Source organism: Tenebrio molitor, chromosome 1 (genome assembly GCF_963966145.1).
Source record: "Tenebrio molitor chromosome 1, icTenMoli1.1, whole genome shotgun sequence".
In the NCBI taxonomy this organism is placed as follows: domain Eukaryota; kingdom Metazoa; phylum Arthropoda; class Insecta; order Coleoptera; family Tenebrionidae; genus Tenebrio; species Tenebrio molitor.
This window is the reverse complement of record NC_091046.1, coordinates 7,599,984-7,618,477: the sequence shown is the minus strand read 5'-3', so window position 1 is coordinate 7,618,477 and position 18,494 is coordinate 7,599,984. Positions and strand designations below refer to the sequence as shown.

The following is an 18,494-nucleotide window of genomic DNA, read 5'->3' as shown; positions in this document are numbered from 1 at the left end:
CGACTCTTCACTTTTCCACTTTGAGGTTAAATTTTAACTTTTGACAGTTGTCTGAAAATGTCTGACTTTTATTAGTGTTGGTATGATGTGGCTTTTAGCAATCTATCCCAAGAATACGAGCGTGATTGGTGCATCTACAAGGTAAATAAACTCGAAATGTGACTCACTTGAGTATAAATAAACCGCTGATTGGGTCGCAGTTACGTAATTTTCTCTTTTATCGCCCAAAGATATTTTTCACTGCTCATATTACCCACTCCACATTGTTGCAATACTTTTGTTGATTGCCTGTCGGTAAAACAGGAAAACGCGGATACCATGACATGTCACGTCTATCGTCTACGTCTCGCTCATCCATCTTGTTCCGGTATTTCGGGGGTTCCCAGTGCTTTGATCGGCGTGGCGTTGTGTGAAACATAATCGCGAGTAATCTGCGTAAACCGACGAAAGGTGTGGTTTTTGTTAAATTTTTCATGTAGTTAATAATTAAATATAAGATTTAACCATGTTATATTTTGAAGTTGCACTATCTAATTGAAACTCTTTCAGATAATCCAGAACTGAAAATGGGCAAGAGTAAGAAGAAATGCAAATCAAGTGATGAGGCGAAACCAGCAAACAAACCAATCCAAAGTGATGGAAATAATGAAAGTGAAAAGACACAAGAAAGTAGCGCTGTTGACATGCATGTAGATGTTCAAGGTGGAACTGTTGATGGCATAATAGAAAGCCAAAAGAACATTCAACCATCAGAGTCTTATCAGCATCGCCAATATGATGATGCTAGAAGTAGAGAGCCAGTAGCACATAAAGAATTTAATAGAAGTTATGGTGGGGGGTCTGAGGGTCGCAATTCTACGTCGTACAGTAGACAAAGGGATTCTAGTGATCAAGAATTCAATAATTATGGAAAGACTAGAAGAAGTGAACCTTACAAGAGAAATAATTATGATTCGGGTGATGGAAGGAGAGAAAAGAAAAGAACAAGTTGGAATGAAAATGAATCCAACAGAAGAAGTGCAAGAGACTCAAATGTAAGTTTGTTCGCTAAAATGTTCATTGTTTGTTTTAATGTTTGGGATGATGAATTTATTTTTTTGTTTAGTGTAACATTGTTCCTTGTACATGTGCAAGTTGAGCAGTGTGAGGCATACTTAACCAAAATACAATCTATCGTTTGTGTTCGCCTCATAGATTTTTATTGTGATTATGGTATCACATTTCAACGTTAACTTACCCTTGCCAAGAGATAAGAGTAATCATGTTATTCAAATAGGCTGACTGATAAAGTTAAGAAAATTTCATACAATTTGGATTTTTGATATTAGCTTATCAACATGCTTAGAGTGTATTTACACTAAGTTTGTGTTTTTAATACACTGTTCCCATTTTAGCAATTTGGTTCACTGCAGTTTGAATTACAATGTTTTTGAAATCAACATACAAAAAGAACGATAACTCGTTTTGATGAGTGGAAGTCTAATAAAAAAAATTCTAATGAAAGTCTCCGCTTTAGAAATAAAATGAACTAATCAAAAAATTCCTGTACGCCACTGGGTTAAAAGTGATTAAAAAGCAATCGCGGGTAACTAAAGTCCTCGTCGAAAAATAGTCAGTTTTGACTTAAATTGTAAATCATTTTACAATAGGAGAGAAAATACCATAAATAATTCCATTATACCCTCTAATTTTATTGCCCCTTTGTTGTGCAGTACCGACTCAAGGAAGGGCAAACATCGGGTAAACTAACAACCCCTCCTTATTTACGGTAGTTATAAGACAATTTTCTCTCCTATTGTAAAATGATTTACAATTTAAGTCAAAATGGACTATTTTTCGACGAGGACTTTACCTATAATGGTAATGTTGACATCAGTTGTCACTTTATGGTCGTTAGGAGCCAACAAAAATTAATTTGCTAGGGGTGAAAGAAGTTAACTGACTTCTTAACATCCCCCAACAGCTCCCACTTTTTTTTTACAAGAATTTCGATAACACCCTGTGTGATAAAATTACTGGATTTTTTTTAAATTTTAACTTTCCAACGCTATAATTTTAACTAAATTGCAGATTTAGTTCTATCGTCGATATTAGAACAAGACTTCAAAATGTAATTAAAAAGGATAAATCCGTTTTGCAAATTTCAATTACTTTTTCATCTTAGTTCAGAAGAAGTGATCGTCAATCATACGGGGGGTCGCCAGAAGACGAGGAATTCGTGTTGTACAACAACGAATTTAAGCGTAACAAAGGATACGTTGAATATGTTAAAACGCGAGAAATTACATCCGATTTGTTTGAGATGCCAGAAGAATATTCTCTAGCCCATTGCGTCGCAGAGGACATGAATATGGGAGCTGGAATTGCAGTGCGATTCAGGTAGACTGACTTACACTTGTCTCTGATCTCCCTATCTATTTATTTTTAGACGCGATTTCAAAAAAGTCGGCGAACTCTTGAATCAGAGGCAACGACCCGGTGGACTAGCGATCTTGACGCACAAAGATCGATTCATTTACTATTTGGTCACCAAACGTTTGTCGTCAGGTAAGCCAACATACTCGACGTTATTCTCTTCACTGAAGACATTGAGAGGACATGTCATTGCCAATGACGTTAAAAAATTGGCCATGCCGAGGATCGGATGCGGTCTCGACAGATTGCAATGGGAAAACGTGAAATTCATGATTGAATTTGTATTTGCGAAAGTGGATGTAGAAATCGTAGTCTGCAACCTCGAACCCGTAAGATATATTTTTTGACGCCGGGTCCAAGTTAACTTGTTTACTTGTAGACCGAAGAATCTCCTCAACAAAGACACAGAAACTGTAAAGTTACCTACGAGAAATACCCAATACAAGACATCGAGTACGGAACCGTAATAGTTTATTTCTCGTCGGAGGACGAATTTGTCTCCCCTGAGATGCATTCGCTGGACGCAAAATTCCATTTCCTTCGCGAATTCGGCTTCGCCAAGAAAATGAGTGGCAGCGTAATATTTTACACGAAAACTGACGGCTACTTGTTGTGTGGTTGTATTGTGAAAAAGACGAAAGCAGATCCTTTTGATTTTGTTGCCTTGCAAAAGTGTCTTTATAGCATCCAGACTGAGAGCAAGAAACGGCAATTGTACTATGTGGCGTTTCAAGCTTTGACTGATGAAGACACATGCATGAACCACAAACTCGTCAATGTTATGAGAAATAGTTTCCGTGAGGTCGAAGTTTACGTTTGCTGTCCAGGGGAATTGTATGATGATATCATGGCAAAAGAAAGAACCACTGGTTACAGTCCGCGAACAAGTCTCGATAGAAGCCAAAATTGGCGATCTTTCAGACAAGAATCCCCAACAGGAAAATTTAACAGTTCTAAGAGTGATAATTCGTGGGACAATGGGATGAGTTCTCTAAACGCAAAAACCAAAACAGTTGAGGCAGATTATTCAGGCGTAAGTACAATTAACTTTTAAAATATTTTTAAATTTATACATTTTTACTTTTCAATATAGGGACTTATAATTGACGTGTTTAAATCATTTATTTTTAATTTGTTTATTTCCTGTTTGGAAGAATTCTTTATTAACAAAAATAATGATTCAGTGTGAATTACAATGTTCAAATTTTCGGCAAACTTGTCACTTGTGTAAAAAATTGTATTTTTAACGATAATAAAGATTATTAATATTAATTTGTCTCTATTAGTTCCATTAACACTGATTTCTATTCTTATTGTTAGAACGAATCAAAAGATGAAATTAAAGAGAGCCAAGAAAATATTACAGTGCCTCAAGTAACAACATCAAATGATAACTACTGGTCTGCAGTAAGTCTTTATTTAAATGTGCCATGTTTAGTTTGTTTTTGTTGATTATTTTTTTAAGGGCAATAATCAAGGAAGTGCTTTAGAAGATAAATTGAATTATTCAGCTTGGAGCGAAGACACGCCCACACCACCGGCCAGTCAAACAGTTTACGAGGTGAGACATTTCCAAAAAAACAACCCCACAGTGCTTTGAGTTCACAATTTTTGAAGCAGTTGTTAAAATAATACATTGTATTACACGGTATAAAGATGTTGATAAAACAATCTTTGCAGGCGGGTGTTCAACCTCATCCCATGATAAATATTACTGAAAATGAAGGTTCCGGATCAGACATGGACAAAGAATATGACGCGTTTGAGAAGGAATTAAAATCCGGGAAAATAGAATGTTCGATGGTGAAAGAACAAGAAACGCCCAGTTTGTTGGGAAACTTTTCTAAAGTGTGTTTCGCTTGCGAAGACATGATGACTGAAGGCGGGGTTCCGTCGGGGTATGTCAGGTTTTAAAAGTATGTAATTTGTTCATTTTGTAATCTATCGCCAGATCTGATATTGGTCCGCACCTCGGTAAACTCCTCAATCAGAGACAAACAGAAGGAGGCGTGGCTTTTGCGAAAGAGAACAACAATTTTTTGTATTGTTTGATCGTAACAAGATCGACCACATCGCCCACGGGTCGGACTATATTTTCTGCAATAAAGCAACTGCAAGAACACGCTAGAAAAAATCGGGTGAAAAATGTATCAGTCCCACAAGTGAAAGCGTTTAGTGAGTTTAAAATGAACGAGATGTTTCAGTATCTCCTTGGGAAATTTAACATACAAGTAATAATCACTCCTTTCGAGAATGTAAGCATCGCTGCTGTGCTTCTTTTACGTAGTCTTATTTTCTGCTTTTCAGAATTTCGATGCGTCATCATTAAAAAAGAGAAACCACAACAAGATCCAACATACAAAATCAGGCATTCATCAGATGTCAAAGAAAAGTGTGATTATTTATTTGGCCTCCGTGGACGGATCAATTTCCGAGGAAATGACTAGTTTATCAAAAAAGTTTGAATTTATTGATGAATTCAAAAAGAAGAAAAAATCCCTTGGCGACTGTGTAAAATACAAGGAGAATGAAGACCATGTACTTTATGGTTGTATTGTTAAAAGTACACACGGTAGTCCCGTCGATTTTTTTGCCTTGCAAAAGTGTATATTTTCGGTAAACGACTACAACAAAGTGGACAAATTACCGACTGTTGGCATTCAAGCTGTTAAAGACAACGACGAAAGCATTAATTATAAAATTGCGACAGTGTTGCTGAACGGGTTGGAAAATGTTACTATAAAAATGTGCTGGCCAGGTGCTTTAAAAGATAAAATGCCCACAAAGAACGCACACAACTGATGTCTTCATTTTAAAGCTGTTTTATATTTTACCCATTAATTAAATCTAATTACGAATTTTATTCATCAATAAGTAGCATTATGAATGCTTTTGATAATTTCAGTTAATTATTTTACTTACACTCCAAGTATGTATATTTACACACCAATATTGTGTCAAACATGATTTCAAATAGAAAAATCTTTTGAATAAATGTATTTTTATTTCAGTAAAAAAGTATAAAAATTACCTAATGAATTTTCGCAATGAGTAAACGAGTATTGTTTTCGTAAACGTAAAATATTAAAAAAATATCAAGAACTGTCCAGAAGATTCCATTCAGAATCAAACTTGACAATATTGTTCTCGAGCGCTCTTAAAATCACCGAGAAGGTTTTGTAGTTCTGTAAAGTAATTAAATCGCCCACTATCACCAATTTACGCTTAGCTCTAGTAATGGCCACGGTCAGTCTTCTTTTATCTTCGAGAAGTTCAAACTAAAACATTTATGTTGTGTTCACACGACTCACACTGCATCTCCACTTACACTCTGAGATTCTGGTGCGGCTCTTGTCATGTCGGCAGATTTTGTACAGGAATAGATTACAACATTTTTATCGCGACCTTGAAACTGATCCACGGTACTAACATCGACAGTGAACTTGCTCAACAAAGTGGAAATATGAAGCACTTGAGCTCGATACGTTGCAATTACTCCTATATCACTATTAGGTACTCCACCCTGCAAAAGGCTAACATTACTTGTCCCCACTTCAGAGATATACTACCTCGATTAAAGCCTCAACTAGCTTAAAAACAATTGTAGCTTCATGGACGTTAACGTAATTTTTCGAGTCTGGAGTGTCTTTCGATTTGATATTCTTCGAACTTGTTTGAGAGAGACTCCACACTGGTCCTGTATCGATAAATTTGACAGCTGCCTCTAATGAAGTATCCAACGCTTCGACTAACCACTGATGCTGTTTGTAAGAATTCTTGACCGCCTGTAACGACACTTTGTCACTCATCATGGCGCTGTTGAGCCAACTGTTACCTGTATATTTGGAATATGTAAAGTTCGGTTAGCAACAACTTCATTACCAGTTTGTAGCTGCCCCTCATACGTTAAGGTGTTTGCTAAATCAGTCAAAGTTTTGTTCATTCGGTAATTGAGATTCAGAGTGATTATTCCTTCAGAACTGCTCAGCCGCTCAAAGAGACTTTCTGACATACCGGCATTTCTAAAAACGGACAAGCGAGTTAATACTGTTGTGACTCTGTTCACTAACACCAGAATTAATTTATTATGTATACTTACAAAGCGTCTCTATTTCTGACCAGAGGGGCCAACTGATCAGGGTCGCCAATCAACACAAAAGTTTTCGCCGCATATAAAGGTCTAATAATTGATGTCTGTAGCACTTGTGTGCTCTCATCAACTACACAAACATCCACAGTTCGTTTAGACAATAAGGGATGACCGGAGCCTAAGCAAGTCACGGCTATAACTTTCTGCAAAAATTCGCAATAAATAAATGCTCCATCACGTTACAAAGACCACTAACGAAACTGTTGTAGACTTTGTCCATTTCTTCCGGTGTTGTACACTTCTCCGTCAAACTAGCTTCCGAATGCGGCTTCAAATTGTCAGCAATCTTACTCTGTGACCCCAACCTTATAAAATCCACTTTGAACTTTTGCAGGCGAGTACAGATGTTATCAATGGCCGAATGTGTATGACTCGTGATGAGAACAGTTTTATCCAACTCTACCAGCAACTGAATTAGAGCGACGATAGTAGCTGTTTTACCTAAATTTAGGTATTTTAAGACTCGCACTGTAAATTATTATTTTAACTTACCAGTCCCAGGCATGCCTTTGATTAAGAGAAACTGTTGGGCGCACAGAGCTTTCAGAACGGCTCTCTGCTGCACGTGATTCAGCCTCCTCAATATTGCCGATCCCTTCTTGGCCACAACTGAAGGTAGTTTAGAAACAAACGACGGTGGTGCCTTGTCTATGATTACGTCTCTCAGTTCGGCAGCTCGGGGTGTGTTTTCAAGAAGTCGAGCCAGGCTGGCCAAGTTGAAGGAGAAGGTGTTGTTGGAGTCGTACGTGTCTAGGTGGAAAAGTGTGTTCTGATATTTAATGTTGAGATTTCTGGAATATTTTCTGTTTTATTTTGGTTATAATAAAGTGTAAATGGCGCTAGTTTACACTTTAACCATGGCCAACTCCATTAAACTACCGCTACCAAAAGTAGTACTGGTTTAGTATATTCAGTTGGCCATGCTTTAATCCTTCCATTGCGCAATCTGTCATCTATCAATGCAACATTAATAGGTACAAAATAATTAATTAACCAAGTTAATTGATGAATGAGAAAAATCTCGAATTCAACGTTGTAATTAAATTTACAAATTTATCTTCGTTTCTTGCGACTTATAATTTAGAAAGAGACAATCACACACCTGTCAAGAGTGATAGTTATTCTGGAAGATGAAATTTCTGTTACAAATCCTGAAGCAATTGCAGCTCTACTGTCAGTACTGACTATAACATAATTATTTTCGACTATATCACACTCTGTTAAATTGTGCCCAATTCTTGACTTTTCTTTTTCAAAAGTGTGTTCAAAAAGGCCATTCCGTTCGTTTCCAACAAACACGACTCTTACGTTGGTAATGCATCTCCCTTGTGCCTCCCTGTAAAGTTTTATCTTGCATTAAATAAAATATATTGAATTAAGATTAAAGTACCTTTTTGACGGTTCACTCGTATAAATTTCTTTCATCTCTTTAGAATCCTTGTTGCATTCTGCCTCCATACTCAACAAATTATTCCAAAGAAGAAAATAGTCCAAATGTGTTTGGTTGATATGGGAAGTTACATCTTTTTGTACTTCCTTTATTGCTTTATTATTCGAAATGTCGTGATTTTCAAATCTACAAGTCACACAAGTTAAAGAAATCTAAAATCACTTAGGCCCGGTTGTATAAAGCGATGTCAATTCGTTGGTACTGTCAAGCGATCTGATTGGGGCATATTTAAGATTGGATTAGAATCAGCCAATCAAATGGGCGCGTTGTTAGCTGACACCTGTGGCTTACCGACGTTAACTAAGCTTTATGCAACCGGGCCTTTAACACGCTTACTTTAAGAGAGAAGTGCAGATAATGTTGTAGGAACAATTACCACAAGCGCGATGATTCTGTATGGGTTCGGGCAGTTCCGGCGGTTTCATATTAGCCCCGATATCGTTGTTCTCTGTGGCTCGCTTCAAGAAGTATGCCAGTTCGTTGCGCAGAATCATCACATCTCTTTTTTCTTGATTTGTGGCCTTGATTTCTTTTAGAACACCCTCTCTGAGAACAAAGTTGAAATGACAATTTCAAAGACGGTATTTGGAAGTACCTCAAATAGAGCAACAAGCCAGATGACACCTGGTAGCCAAATTTGTTCATCATCATTATGTACAAAATGACTTGGCCCCTGTGCTCCAAAGACACCGTGGCTCTGCCAGATTTAACTTCAAGCGGCGCAATACCAGATTCTGTTCGAGTGGTTACGTCAATTTTACCCTTGATTCCTAGTTCCGGGCACCATAAATTTTCTTCGATGTCGTCGATCTCGCAAATTTTCCCTTGCCAGTTGTGCGGTCGTGGCCGATTGATCGGACTGTCGCTCAAGTACTCTTCTATGAATGTCATTAACTTAGGGATGAAAGTTTGCAATTCTGATTCAATTTCGTTGTAAGTTAGGTTGCTTTCATACAGTCTTTTAACCTGAACAAAAATTGCGATGAGTTGAAACTTACTTTAACTTCTTCCATTGTTTTAATATGATTCTGTTGAAGTGTTGAACTTATTTTGTGTTACTCACAGTGTCTTTGGAGTGAAGTATCTTCTTTAATGCTGCTTCTATTTCGCGTATACTTTTTAGTCGCTGTTTTAAAGCTTGTTGTAATAACATGTGAGATAATATTCCAATTATCATAACACGGTTACTAGAGTCAAATCCACGGAAACGGTCAGAGAGGACACTTTTTCTTTTACAAAAAAGGCTACCTAAAAGTGGGTTGAATGATTCAAGTTATTACATTTACTACAATCGTCGTTAGTTGTGTGGTATTTTCTTGCCCAATTTTATAACTGACTTACCAACAACAGTTGTGCAAGAAATCAGTAAATTTGGTTCATAGACGAGCCATCCCACTTTATTATTAACGACCCATTCAGAGTTTTCATTTTTTTCAGCACAAACATATATTTTGTCCCTTTCTCTAAAGTAATTGCTGGAAGACCTAAAAACGTCCAGTTCATAGTTTGAACTACAACAGTAACTTTGAAAACTAATCGACTTACCAAAATTCTTCAACATTACATAAACCTATTTTTCCACTTTTTTTCGATTTTAATTTCAGCACAGTTTTATTATCTAATTGACGGACTTCTAAAATTTTACAGTGTTGGGGTTCACCAAGATTTAAATTGTCAAATTGTTCCTAGAAATTTTGAAGATGCATTAGAAAATTATTTCATTTCAATCATAATATTAACATAATAAATTCAAAAAAATTAACATAATAAATTCAAAAAAATTAACATAATAAATTCAAAAAAATTAACATAATAAATTCAAAAAAAATTTCAATAAAAATTTTGGAATTAGAGAACACATTGGTGGTCGAAATTCAAAAAGGTATATTATTATACTCATGTCATATCGTGAGGAAATTCCTTAACATTGACACAGAACATAATACACAACAAAGTCAAAATGCGGAGGCGAGACGCCGGTAATTATGTTGATAAGCACTGCACTATTACTTGATAATAATATCCGTAATAGTGTATGTACTCCGGCAAAATTGCCGTGCCGCCGGATGGAGGTGGGATACGAAAACTTAGTTAGACATTGCAGACTTGTCCATGTTAATTTGGTACTTACAAGAATAATGTCAAAGTCAGCATCCAAAAAAGCGTCAAGTGAGGGCTCAACATCTTCCTGTAAATTGGAGGAAGATGACAAATTTGAACTAGGAGTGCCAACGTTTTCTGAAAAGTTCAGCTTGGTCCTTATTTTAGGAGATATTGATTTAGACATTATCTGTGGAGATTTTGGAGTAGTTTCGTTAGCATTTTGAAGTGGAGTACGTCTGCAATTTTGAATAGCTGTATGAAACATTCTCGTCGTGAATAACATGAAATAGTGAACTTATTTCATTAATAAACGTTTAGTATATCAAAATAACGATTTATATGCTTACATCTACCGTGATAAGTTTTTCAGATAAGGATTGTTTATACATTTCAGCATGCAAGCAAGAGCAGTATTTGATATTAAAGAAAAAAATACAAACAAATCATCTGAACCCAATATTCAATTTAGGTTTACTTCTGCAGACAAAATGGGAAGCGCGTTTTTTCTCATTATTGTTCTTAGAAAAAATAAAAGTAAACAATGATAAAAAAAAAACATTCCTGAATGTTGTTACCTTTTAGATGTGGATGGTGAAATATACTGCACAATAGAACTTTGAACATGATTAGGGTAAACTTTGTCAGGAGTTTCCTTCACTTTTATTATTTTATTAGATGTACTTGGTGACACCTTAACAAAGTCTTTTATTATTTGAACATTAAATTCTTCTAATTTTCGAGGTGATTTTTCATATAACTTTTTGCAGGGAGTCTGTTTCTTTGAACTTTGTGGTTTTTTATTACCTAATTCAAAATGTTTCTTTGGAGTGGGTGTTTTCATTGACAGTGATGGTTTTAAACATTTTTCAGGAGTAACCACCTTAAAAGCATTATCTATATGACTATTGCTAAAATTGATTAAATCACTTGACTGACTACTTGAAGGTTCAGTCTTTATTGCATTTGTTGCAAAATGATCAGTACCTAAAAAGCATTTATTTGTTTATTCACATTTAAACAAAAAAATAATTTTACCACTTGGAAAACAATTTTCATCACACTTGATTTTTTTACAGTTTGGTGATGTACTTTGATTACATTTTGGGGGTAGATTAGTCACACTATTTAACACTACACTCTCAGGAGATTGTTTCAGATCAATCAGTTTTCTCTTATTTTCACACATCCCATTTTTAATTGGTTGATTGTTTGGAACTTTACTAAAAAAATCTGAAATTTTAGAATTTTGAGGAACCTGAAACATTAAATTTAATAAATAACGTCAACATCAATAAACTGTGATTTACATGACTTGTCTTAATTTTTTTCATGGCAAGTAACAGAACTCCAACGAAAGCTATTGTAAATAATACTGGAGACAAATATTTATTAAATCGTGCAAACAAAAAAGAAGTGGTTTTCACTGAACATAAAGTAATGAAGTTTTAACACATTCTTGTGGCACTTCAACTTTCCAGTGTCTTTTCTGCGAGTGTCCTCATTTACTTTTTCAAATTACGTTTCTGTTTTATGGCGCGCTTTTTCTTGTCACACACAAATTTTAAGGTTATGTAATTATGACATTTAACAGTTTGATTTTCGTGGCGCCATCTAGTGAAATGTGTCCGATCCGTTGTTTGGGATTCAAGAATTTCGTTGTTACCCACCGTCTCATGGTAAAGAAACAAAAATAAAAATAGCAACAACTGTCAACTCACGTTCTGTTCTTTTTATTAATATTAACAACGTTTTCAAAAGATTTGTGAAGTGCAATTCAAACATTGTTAATACGACTGTAGCGTATCTCAATTTAAGTGTTTAAAATGGCAGCAAACGTAGATGAAGAACAATCCTTACGTGAATGTGAAGCTTACGTTCAAACTCACAATATCCAACAAATTCTTAAAGATTGTATTGTTCAATTATGTGTAAACCGTCCAACCAATCCCATCTCGTTTTTGAGAGAACATTTTCAAAAGTTGGAACGGGTGAGTAGCCAAGACTATTACTTTTAACCCTAGTTTTGACGGCCTGGATACGATCGCCAGCTTATATCCAGTATCCAGGCTTACTTTACAATTACTCTTAACAAACCAGAACTAGTATGTTTATCCTTAAATGATACGAACATCTTCAATTACAGTATGAGTTTTATTAATGTTTAGGTGTGTACTGACATTTTAGGTATGAACATATACTTCGTGCAGAGGCTGCATGTAACTATTTGCCTAAAACATTAATGAAGTTGAATTGCACAAATTATTTCAATTTGGAGTCTTGACATGTTTGTTATTCATGAAAATTACTACTATTTGAAAAAATACAGCATGTTATAGGTACGCATAACTTAGATAACTTTTTCCTAATAAGCACCAAATTATAAATAAGCTGTAAGTGTTGTTTTAGATGTTCAAAAACTCCGCATATTTTTCATTGTGTTTATTTTATATTATTGTTGATCCAAAGAGCTAATACATAGTAACAATGTCTTTTTTAATGAAGCACTGTATTGCAATAAATTATGTATTTTCATAAGTGTAGACTCCTTTGTAAATAATTCCATTAATGATTAATACCAAGTATGTGTATGAATTTGTACATCTTTATCTGCAAATGAAGACAATACTATCGAAGTTTCTAACTTCATTTTTCTTTTCTATTGTTTATACTTAAACGTGAGCGTAAAAAATGTATGTATGTAATCAGTAGTACACTTTACCTTTGTGTTAATATATTTTCCATCAAAGTTAAATTTTAAGCGACGTAACGAATCCTGTACGGCATTATATCAAAAGTGTTGGGAAAATTATGTTAAAATTCTATTATTTATTTATGTTGTGAAGGTTTGTTAAAATTTTAGGAATGTGGATGAGAAAATTGGGGACGTAGTTATTTATCTGAAAACGGTTTCAAGTACACGGCAAGAATTTTTGAGTTATATTTTAACGAGAATTCTTAAATTAGTACTCGGGTCCCGATGATACGTGCTGACGGAATAATTTCATTGGCATGCTTTATTTTTTCTAATATAGATATTTGCGGGGTCACTTTATTTTTTAAATCATTAACAACATTAATCGCTGTTTAATGTGTGTAATTTATATGACCCCAACATAGTTACTATTTTATTATTAATCTTTTACGGAAATGTGAATCTATGCAATTTACGTGAATCGGTATTCTTTATCAAAAATCAAAGTGGTAAATTTTCATACTTGTTTGTCTATCAAAAGTACGGAGCAATTACTACACCGACAATCAAGATATTGCTTTGTACAGTGTTTTTCTTTTATTTTGTGGTATAATTTCATCTTACTAGCGTAGGTTGCAGCGAAACTTTCTGCAATATGATGAAACAAATCATATTTTTCAAAAAACATTTTTGTTTTGTTTTTCAAAGTGTCCACCGTGCAGTTCAAAACAAAAATTCCACCCTTTTTGAGTTAGTTCAGACAATGGGTTTTTGAAAGTTTCAACGGCTTGATGGAAATCAGAACTTGAAAATCACAAAATTTGGACGACAAAAAGAAATTGCAAGGTGACTGGTCAGAATTGTGAGGCGAGTGTTGTAGTAATTTTATTTCGGAGGTCTCCAAAAAGTGCATCGTTTGAAGCGTAATATGAGATGAAACATTGTCGTAGTGTAAAACCATCATCTTTAGAACAGTATAAAGTACAATTTCAAACATCTTTGGGAAACACTCTGCATCAATTGTGTATCGATTCCCAAAACCCCAAAGCAACAGCTGCAATGGATGTAGACTTTGCGAAAAAAGAAACACAGTTTGGAGATGACTTTCTCATATTTTTTTAGAGTTTTGGTGTATTATATCATTGGACGCATTATTACTTTCGAGCATCTGCACAATCATGGGGCGCCCAGCCACAAGAGGTGTTCCCAATGTACAACATGTTACCGTAGCAGCCCAAGATACTCCACACAATTCTTTAGACGACTCAATCATCATCTTTCATATTTTTCGAACAGCGGTTTATTTTTTTGGCAACAGCAAAAACTGTTCTTTTTTTTACGTTCGTTTCGTTGCTAGTTGAAACTCTCTTAAATGTATTTTACAAGTTGTAAACAGTTCTGACAAAATACGCTTCGTTGTCTAAAAAAGAATGGAGCCTGTCGATTCATTGTTTTTGTGTGAGAATTTTTAATATCGTAATGAATGAAAATTTTCTTTTGTTAAATGTATTTTCAGTGTCCTAGTTATAAAACGATAAGTTTTTCATCATCTATTTAATTCCATAGATGCAATTGATATCTAAGGGCCGGTTACACCAACGTGAGTTAAATTTAACTGCAGATTAAAATATACAAAAACTTTGTTATAATAAAAGGTAAATAAAGTAACGAAGCATTTTAACCTACAGTTAACTTTAACTGGCGTTGGTGCAACCGGCCCTTTGAAATTTAAATTTTCGTTGCAATCCACGCATGTTTGAATTCAAAATAAAGTCGGACAATCGGAACAGTTGAGATAGGTGGATGCTTTAATTTTTATGTTACTATTTTTTATTTATTTTTATTATACAGGTGTCTCAAAATTCGCGAATTCCGAATTCAGAGCGTGGTAGGGAAGAACTCAGTGGAGCTCGAAAAATACTTAGAAAAAAAAATTCGCTCTCCCTGAAGAAGATATAAGCACTTTAATTTTGTTCAATACATAGCAGCCTTCATATCCACAGTCACCAAATACTATTCTAGCTACGTTGCTGTTCCATTTTTAAGAAAAATTACAAAAATTTAAGATTTTTTTACTCCAAAGTAAAGCTATTTTTACAAAAATTGTTTTACGTTATTATTTTCCACAATCATCTACACCATAAATAACAATAAACACTGAACTTTTCAGCTTGTATTTGAAGAAAACGCACTTCAAAGAGTGCACCTTCAGACCAATGTATCTTTGTGGGGAGAGTCCCAATTTTTTTTTTAATTTCCATATTTGGACTACTGAAGTGATCCCCTACAACGCTCTGAATTTGTAATTCGCGAATTTTGAGACACCCTGTACTATTCTTAGTTTTATTTTAATATTAATCATAGTCTGTCTCAATTCTAAATTTCCACCACCTGTTGAATTATGTTGGCAAAATATAAATACAACGTGATCAAGAATGACTGAATCTGTTGGTAGCAATGAAAATTTGAATGATTTTGGTACCACTGTAATGTAAACGCATTTCCGGTTGTCAACTTTGACAGAGTTGACAGGCGAATTTGACGTTTACCATCAAAGGGCCATTTTTGTAATAGCATAAAAGCATTAATTACACATTTGGATTTTGACGTAACACAAAAGTGATGGCTAATTTTTATTGCCGGCCATTGTAGAATGCAGTGTTGGTGGAAATTTAGAATCGAGACAGACTACATATTTTCTATTAAACAATCCCACTATCTAATCTGGACTTTTCCAAATTAATTTCAAACGTGATGAACTAAATTAAACTCTTTTTGATTGTCCAGTACGTTTATCTCCTCAAATGAATCGAGACTTGTATGTGCTAAATGCTGAAACATTACTCTAAAGAATTACATGATCGACAATTTTAACTCGTCACCTTACGCTATTTAATTAGATTTTTTTTCATTGTGTAATCTACATTTTGGGTGGAGACCAAATTTTTTTTAGGTAGGACGCGACATAAATATTTTTAACGTTCATGTACACTATTAACTACATGAAAGTATTTCACGCACGCTTTTATGTCATTTGTATGTTCGGATTTATTTACATAACGAAGCAGAAATCACGTGAAAGCTCTCTTTTAATTATTCCAACTTTGATAATACAGTGCGGGAAAAATAAAGTAATTGAATTTTTTCTGTTGGTATGAAATCATTGTTTTATAAAAACAGCGAAGCGCTTTTCATCCCAACATTGGAGTTTTTGATGTATCTTTAATAGAATTTTGTGGTGAACATGAATTTTTCTTTTGTATTCCATTGTCCGTTACTTCAGTGGAATAGAGGACATTTTATATTTCCCAAGACTTCTTAAGTTTCTTCAGAAATGGTGTTGGGAGTAACACTTCCCGTATGAAACCAGAAAATCATCGAAGTCACGAATAAGTAATGGGAGTGTGATACATTAGGACCCGATGAGGGTGGCAAAAATCGGAGCGAAACCGAAGGAGTGATCGATCAGTCCTTTTTGCTGTCGCCGTATTAATGGCAATGCATTATTTGTCCTTTTCGGCCGTCCTAAACAATGAAGATCTATAGTTGTTACACCACACCCCTTTAAAGTGTTATCCTGATGACGTCACTAAAGGATTCTGACGGAGCGCACGTCGCCTAGCGACCTGCATTCGGGCACAGTCGGTGTTGCTGAAAGCACGTTTGTGGTCTATCGTGGCCAAGGTCGTGTACGCATCCCCCTCGACCACTGCGATGATGTTGACATTGTCGGTGGTAAGTGCATTTTTACTGCATGACACTGACCATCAACCCCACGGTGTAGACCGGAACGGTCGGCACGTAATGTTGGCGTTGGCGATTTTTCCCGGACATTGTCCCAAATGTGAAATAAACAAGAATAATGAAAAGTGTTGAACGCATTCCTCTTCTGGGCCAGACTTGCGCATTCAATTATTGATATTTTAGATGAATAAAAATTTAAAGGGGCACGTGGGTCCACACAGAACCAGAATTTTTCGTAAATTTTGCAAAGAAAAACTTGGCTGCAAATAACGATGCAAGGGAATGTAACTTTTTTTGGAAGACTTTAAAAATCGTAATGGGAAGAAGAGAATGACGAACAGATGTAGCTGTGTTAATTTCATTGTCACCACTGAAGTAGCCATTTATTATTATTCATCACTATTTTGCTGTAATGAACGTAAAATAAAACAAATAAAAAAATTTAATACAATTGTTAACATTGGAACTTTAAAATATGTATATATTTTACTTCGTTAAACCTTCAGAGAATGCATCCATAAAATTACTTTTGTCTTTGCAAAATTTGTTAATCTACAAAAATACCCGAATATCTTTTTAATTAAAAGTGGTTAACGTTGATCCTTTGTTAATATGTGTGCGGATAATACCCGGAGTCTGCTTGTATTACATTTTTTGCTACCGAAATATCCTTTAAACAGATTGATACCAGATATAGTTTTTGTTGCTATTATTAAATTAAGAAATTGATTTAAAAATTGGTTACGGTTGCAAAGGTTGCAAATGAATGTCTGTTAATGAACAAAGAAATTACCCAAATGTGTTCACTGTGATGTAATATGATCAGCAAAAAGAGAAATAAGGGGCGGTTATGAAAATCAAAACTTCTGAAAACGCGAGTCTAGGTTAACCATGAACCACAATGAAGAGAGGTTTTGCCGAAACTCCAACAAATAAAGTTGTGTATGGTAAACCCAGTCTTGAAAAATTGGTTCTGTCATAAATATTTTATGTTTTCGAGTGAAAATCATTGTTTAAATAAATTTCACGTAACTGTCAAAATTGACAAGTGACAGTTTATTAAGTTACGTCGCACGGTTTCAGAAATTTTGTTTTCCATGGCCGCCCCTTATCTCCTGTTTTGTTAATCACGCTTTGTAACAAGTTGAATTTTCTTAATTATTCCTCTTATAAAAGTTGTAAAATATTCTCCAAATAGCGAAGCGGATTCGTACCTAAAATTTTAACGTGTCCAGCTGTTGCTGGACGGAATTCTGTTTTTCTCCCCATTTTCCGATAGAATTTAGAAATGCCTCCCTCAGACGTTATTTATTGTAGTTCGCATTTTTCAAAGACAAAGGAAAAAACAGCAATAAATCGTTTAGATAATAAACAGTGGGTTAGCGGTGTTCCAGAAAAATAAACGCATATGTCAAAACTTTGATATAACCGAATTTAACAGAATTATGTTTTTTGAAAAAAATTCAAACAGAATCGTAATTAATGAAGCTAATGATTAATGAATATCCAAACAACGACAATAATTGTTATTTATCTTCCATTTTAACATTTATAGCGAACTTTGATCAATACCTATTAAATACGATTATTACCGTGTCCATTACACCGTGTTGTATTACGTATTATTAATGCTGACCTGTACTGAACTCTATTAGGGTTAATTAATTAGTTTAATGGGTACCTACAATTTTACTAATTTGTCACATGGATCTTTAAAAATATGTACAATAGGTATGTTGGTGTCGTTTTCAAGTACATATTCAACTTAAAAAAATCACCCCTCGAGAAGAAATCGTGTTTCGTGTTTTTATTTCTCCCGATGAAAACCTACTAAAGTCCGAAACGATGCGACGTATTGTTTATATTTCACATTTTCACACATCTTTTCAACTTAACTGGGATTTTTGGGGTTTACTCTATTTTTCTATCTATCTTTTTTC

General features: G+C 34.8%; 3 protein-coding genes across 8 annotated transcripts in view; 2 read left to right on the top strand and 1 right to left on the bottom strand.

Annotated features, from left to right (window-relative positions):
* Positions 1-7: 7 nt before the first annotated feature.
* Positions 8-5,410, top strand: LOC138132557 (uncharacterized). 2 transcript variants are annotated; one of them, XM_069050119.1, is made up of 10 exons: positions 8-141; positions 550-1,034; positions 2,165-2,379; positions 2,429-2,744; positions 2,795-3,448; positions 3,736-3,822; positions 3,881-3,976; positions 4,096-4,313; positions 4,367-4,670; positions 4,723-5,410. In XM_069050119.1, the coding sequence occupies exons 2-10, from the start codon at positions 567-569 to the stop codon at positions 5,215-5,217; spliced, it is 2,853 nt and encodes a 950-aa protein (XP_068906220.1). In that variant the 5' UTR covers positions 8-141; positions 550-566; the 3' UTR covers positions 5,218-5,410. The 2 variants fall into 2 exon arrangements, with proteins under 2 accessions (XP_068906220.1, XP_068906211.1); XM_069050110.1 differs by lacking the exon at positions 8-141 and adding an exon at positions 299-450.
* Dna2 (DNA replication helicase/nuclease 2) lies at positions 5,400-11,763 on the bottom strand. 4 transcript variants are annotated; one of them, XM_069050073.1, is made up of 18 exons: positions 11,426-11,763; positions 11,154-11,373; positions 10,694-11,102; positions 10,147-10,354; positions 9,561-9,700; positions 9,357-9,499; positions 9,079-9,263; positions 8,611-8,981; positions 8,352-8,561; positions 7,956-8,141; positions 7,668-7,901; positions 7,058-7,356; positions 6,762-7,006; positions 6,515-6,708; positions 6,251-6,437; positions 5,985-6,200; positions 5,744-5,938; positions 5,400-5,693 (listed from the first exon to the last, which is right to left on the bottom strand). In XM_069050073.1, exons 1-18 carry the CDS (start codon positions 11,447-11,449, stop codon positions 5,511-5,513), a joined length of 3,849 nt encoding a protein of 1,282 aa, XP_068906174.1. In that variant the 5' UTR covers positions 11,450-11,763; the 3' UTR covers positions 5,400-5,510. The 4 variants fall into 4 exon arrangements, with proteins under 4 accessions (XP_068906174.1, XP_068906184.1, XP_068906194.1 ...); XM_069050083.1 differs by lacking the exons at positions 11,154-11,373; positions 11,426-11,763 and having other exon boundaries at positions 10,694-10,998; positions 11,055-11,086; XM_069050093.1 differs by lacking the exons at positions 11,154-11,373; positions 11,426-11,763 and having other exon boundaries at positions 10,923-11,052.
* Positions 11,764-11,794: 31 nt separating this feature from the next.
* The window catches only part of Pka-R1 (protein kinase, cAMP-dependent, regulatory subunit type 1), a 38,567-nt gene continuing 31,867 nt past the window's right edge, over positions 11,795-18,494 (top strand). Inside the window, exon 1 of one of the 2 annotated variants that reach the window (XM_069050130.1) lies at positions 11,795-12,106. In XM_069050130.1, coding sequence (XP_068906231.1) covers positions 11,942-12,106 — 165 coding nt within the window. In that variant the 5' untranslated portion in view covers positions 11,795-11,941. Of the gene's footprint in view, positions 12,107-16,456; positions 16,546-18,494 lie in introns of those variants that run through there. The other variant, XM_069050145.1, reaches the window with a different exon arrangement.

Bases quoted from the DNA above. Each gene is read 5' to 3' on its own strand.
- Dna2 (XM_069050073.1), bottom strand. From the start codon at position 11,449: ATGAAAAAAATTAAGACAAGTCAT. The intron at 7,902-7,955 runs GTACTTTAATCT...AAAACTTTACAG, and splicing joins ACGAGTGAACCGTCAAAAAG to GGAGGCACAAGGGAGATGCA. The intron at 6,438-6,514 runs GTAAGTATACAT...GTCCGTTTTTAG, and splicing joins GTCAGAAATAGAGACGCTTT to AAATGCCGGTATGTCAGAAA.
- LOC138132557 (XM_069050119.1), top strand. From the start codon at position 567: ATGGGCAAGAGTAAGAAGAAATGCAAATCAAGTGATGAGGCGAAACCA. The intron at 2,745-2,794 runs GTAAGATATATT...GTTTACTTGTAG, and splicing joins TAGTCTGCAACCTCGAACCC to ACCGAAGAATCTCCTCAACA. The intron at 3,823-3,880 runs GTAAGTCTTTAT...TATTTTTTTAAG, and splicing joins ATGATAACTACTGGTCTGCA to GGCAATAATCAAGGAAGTGC.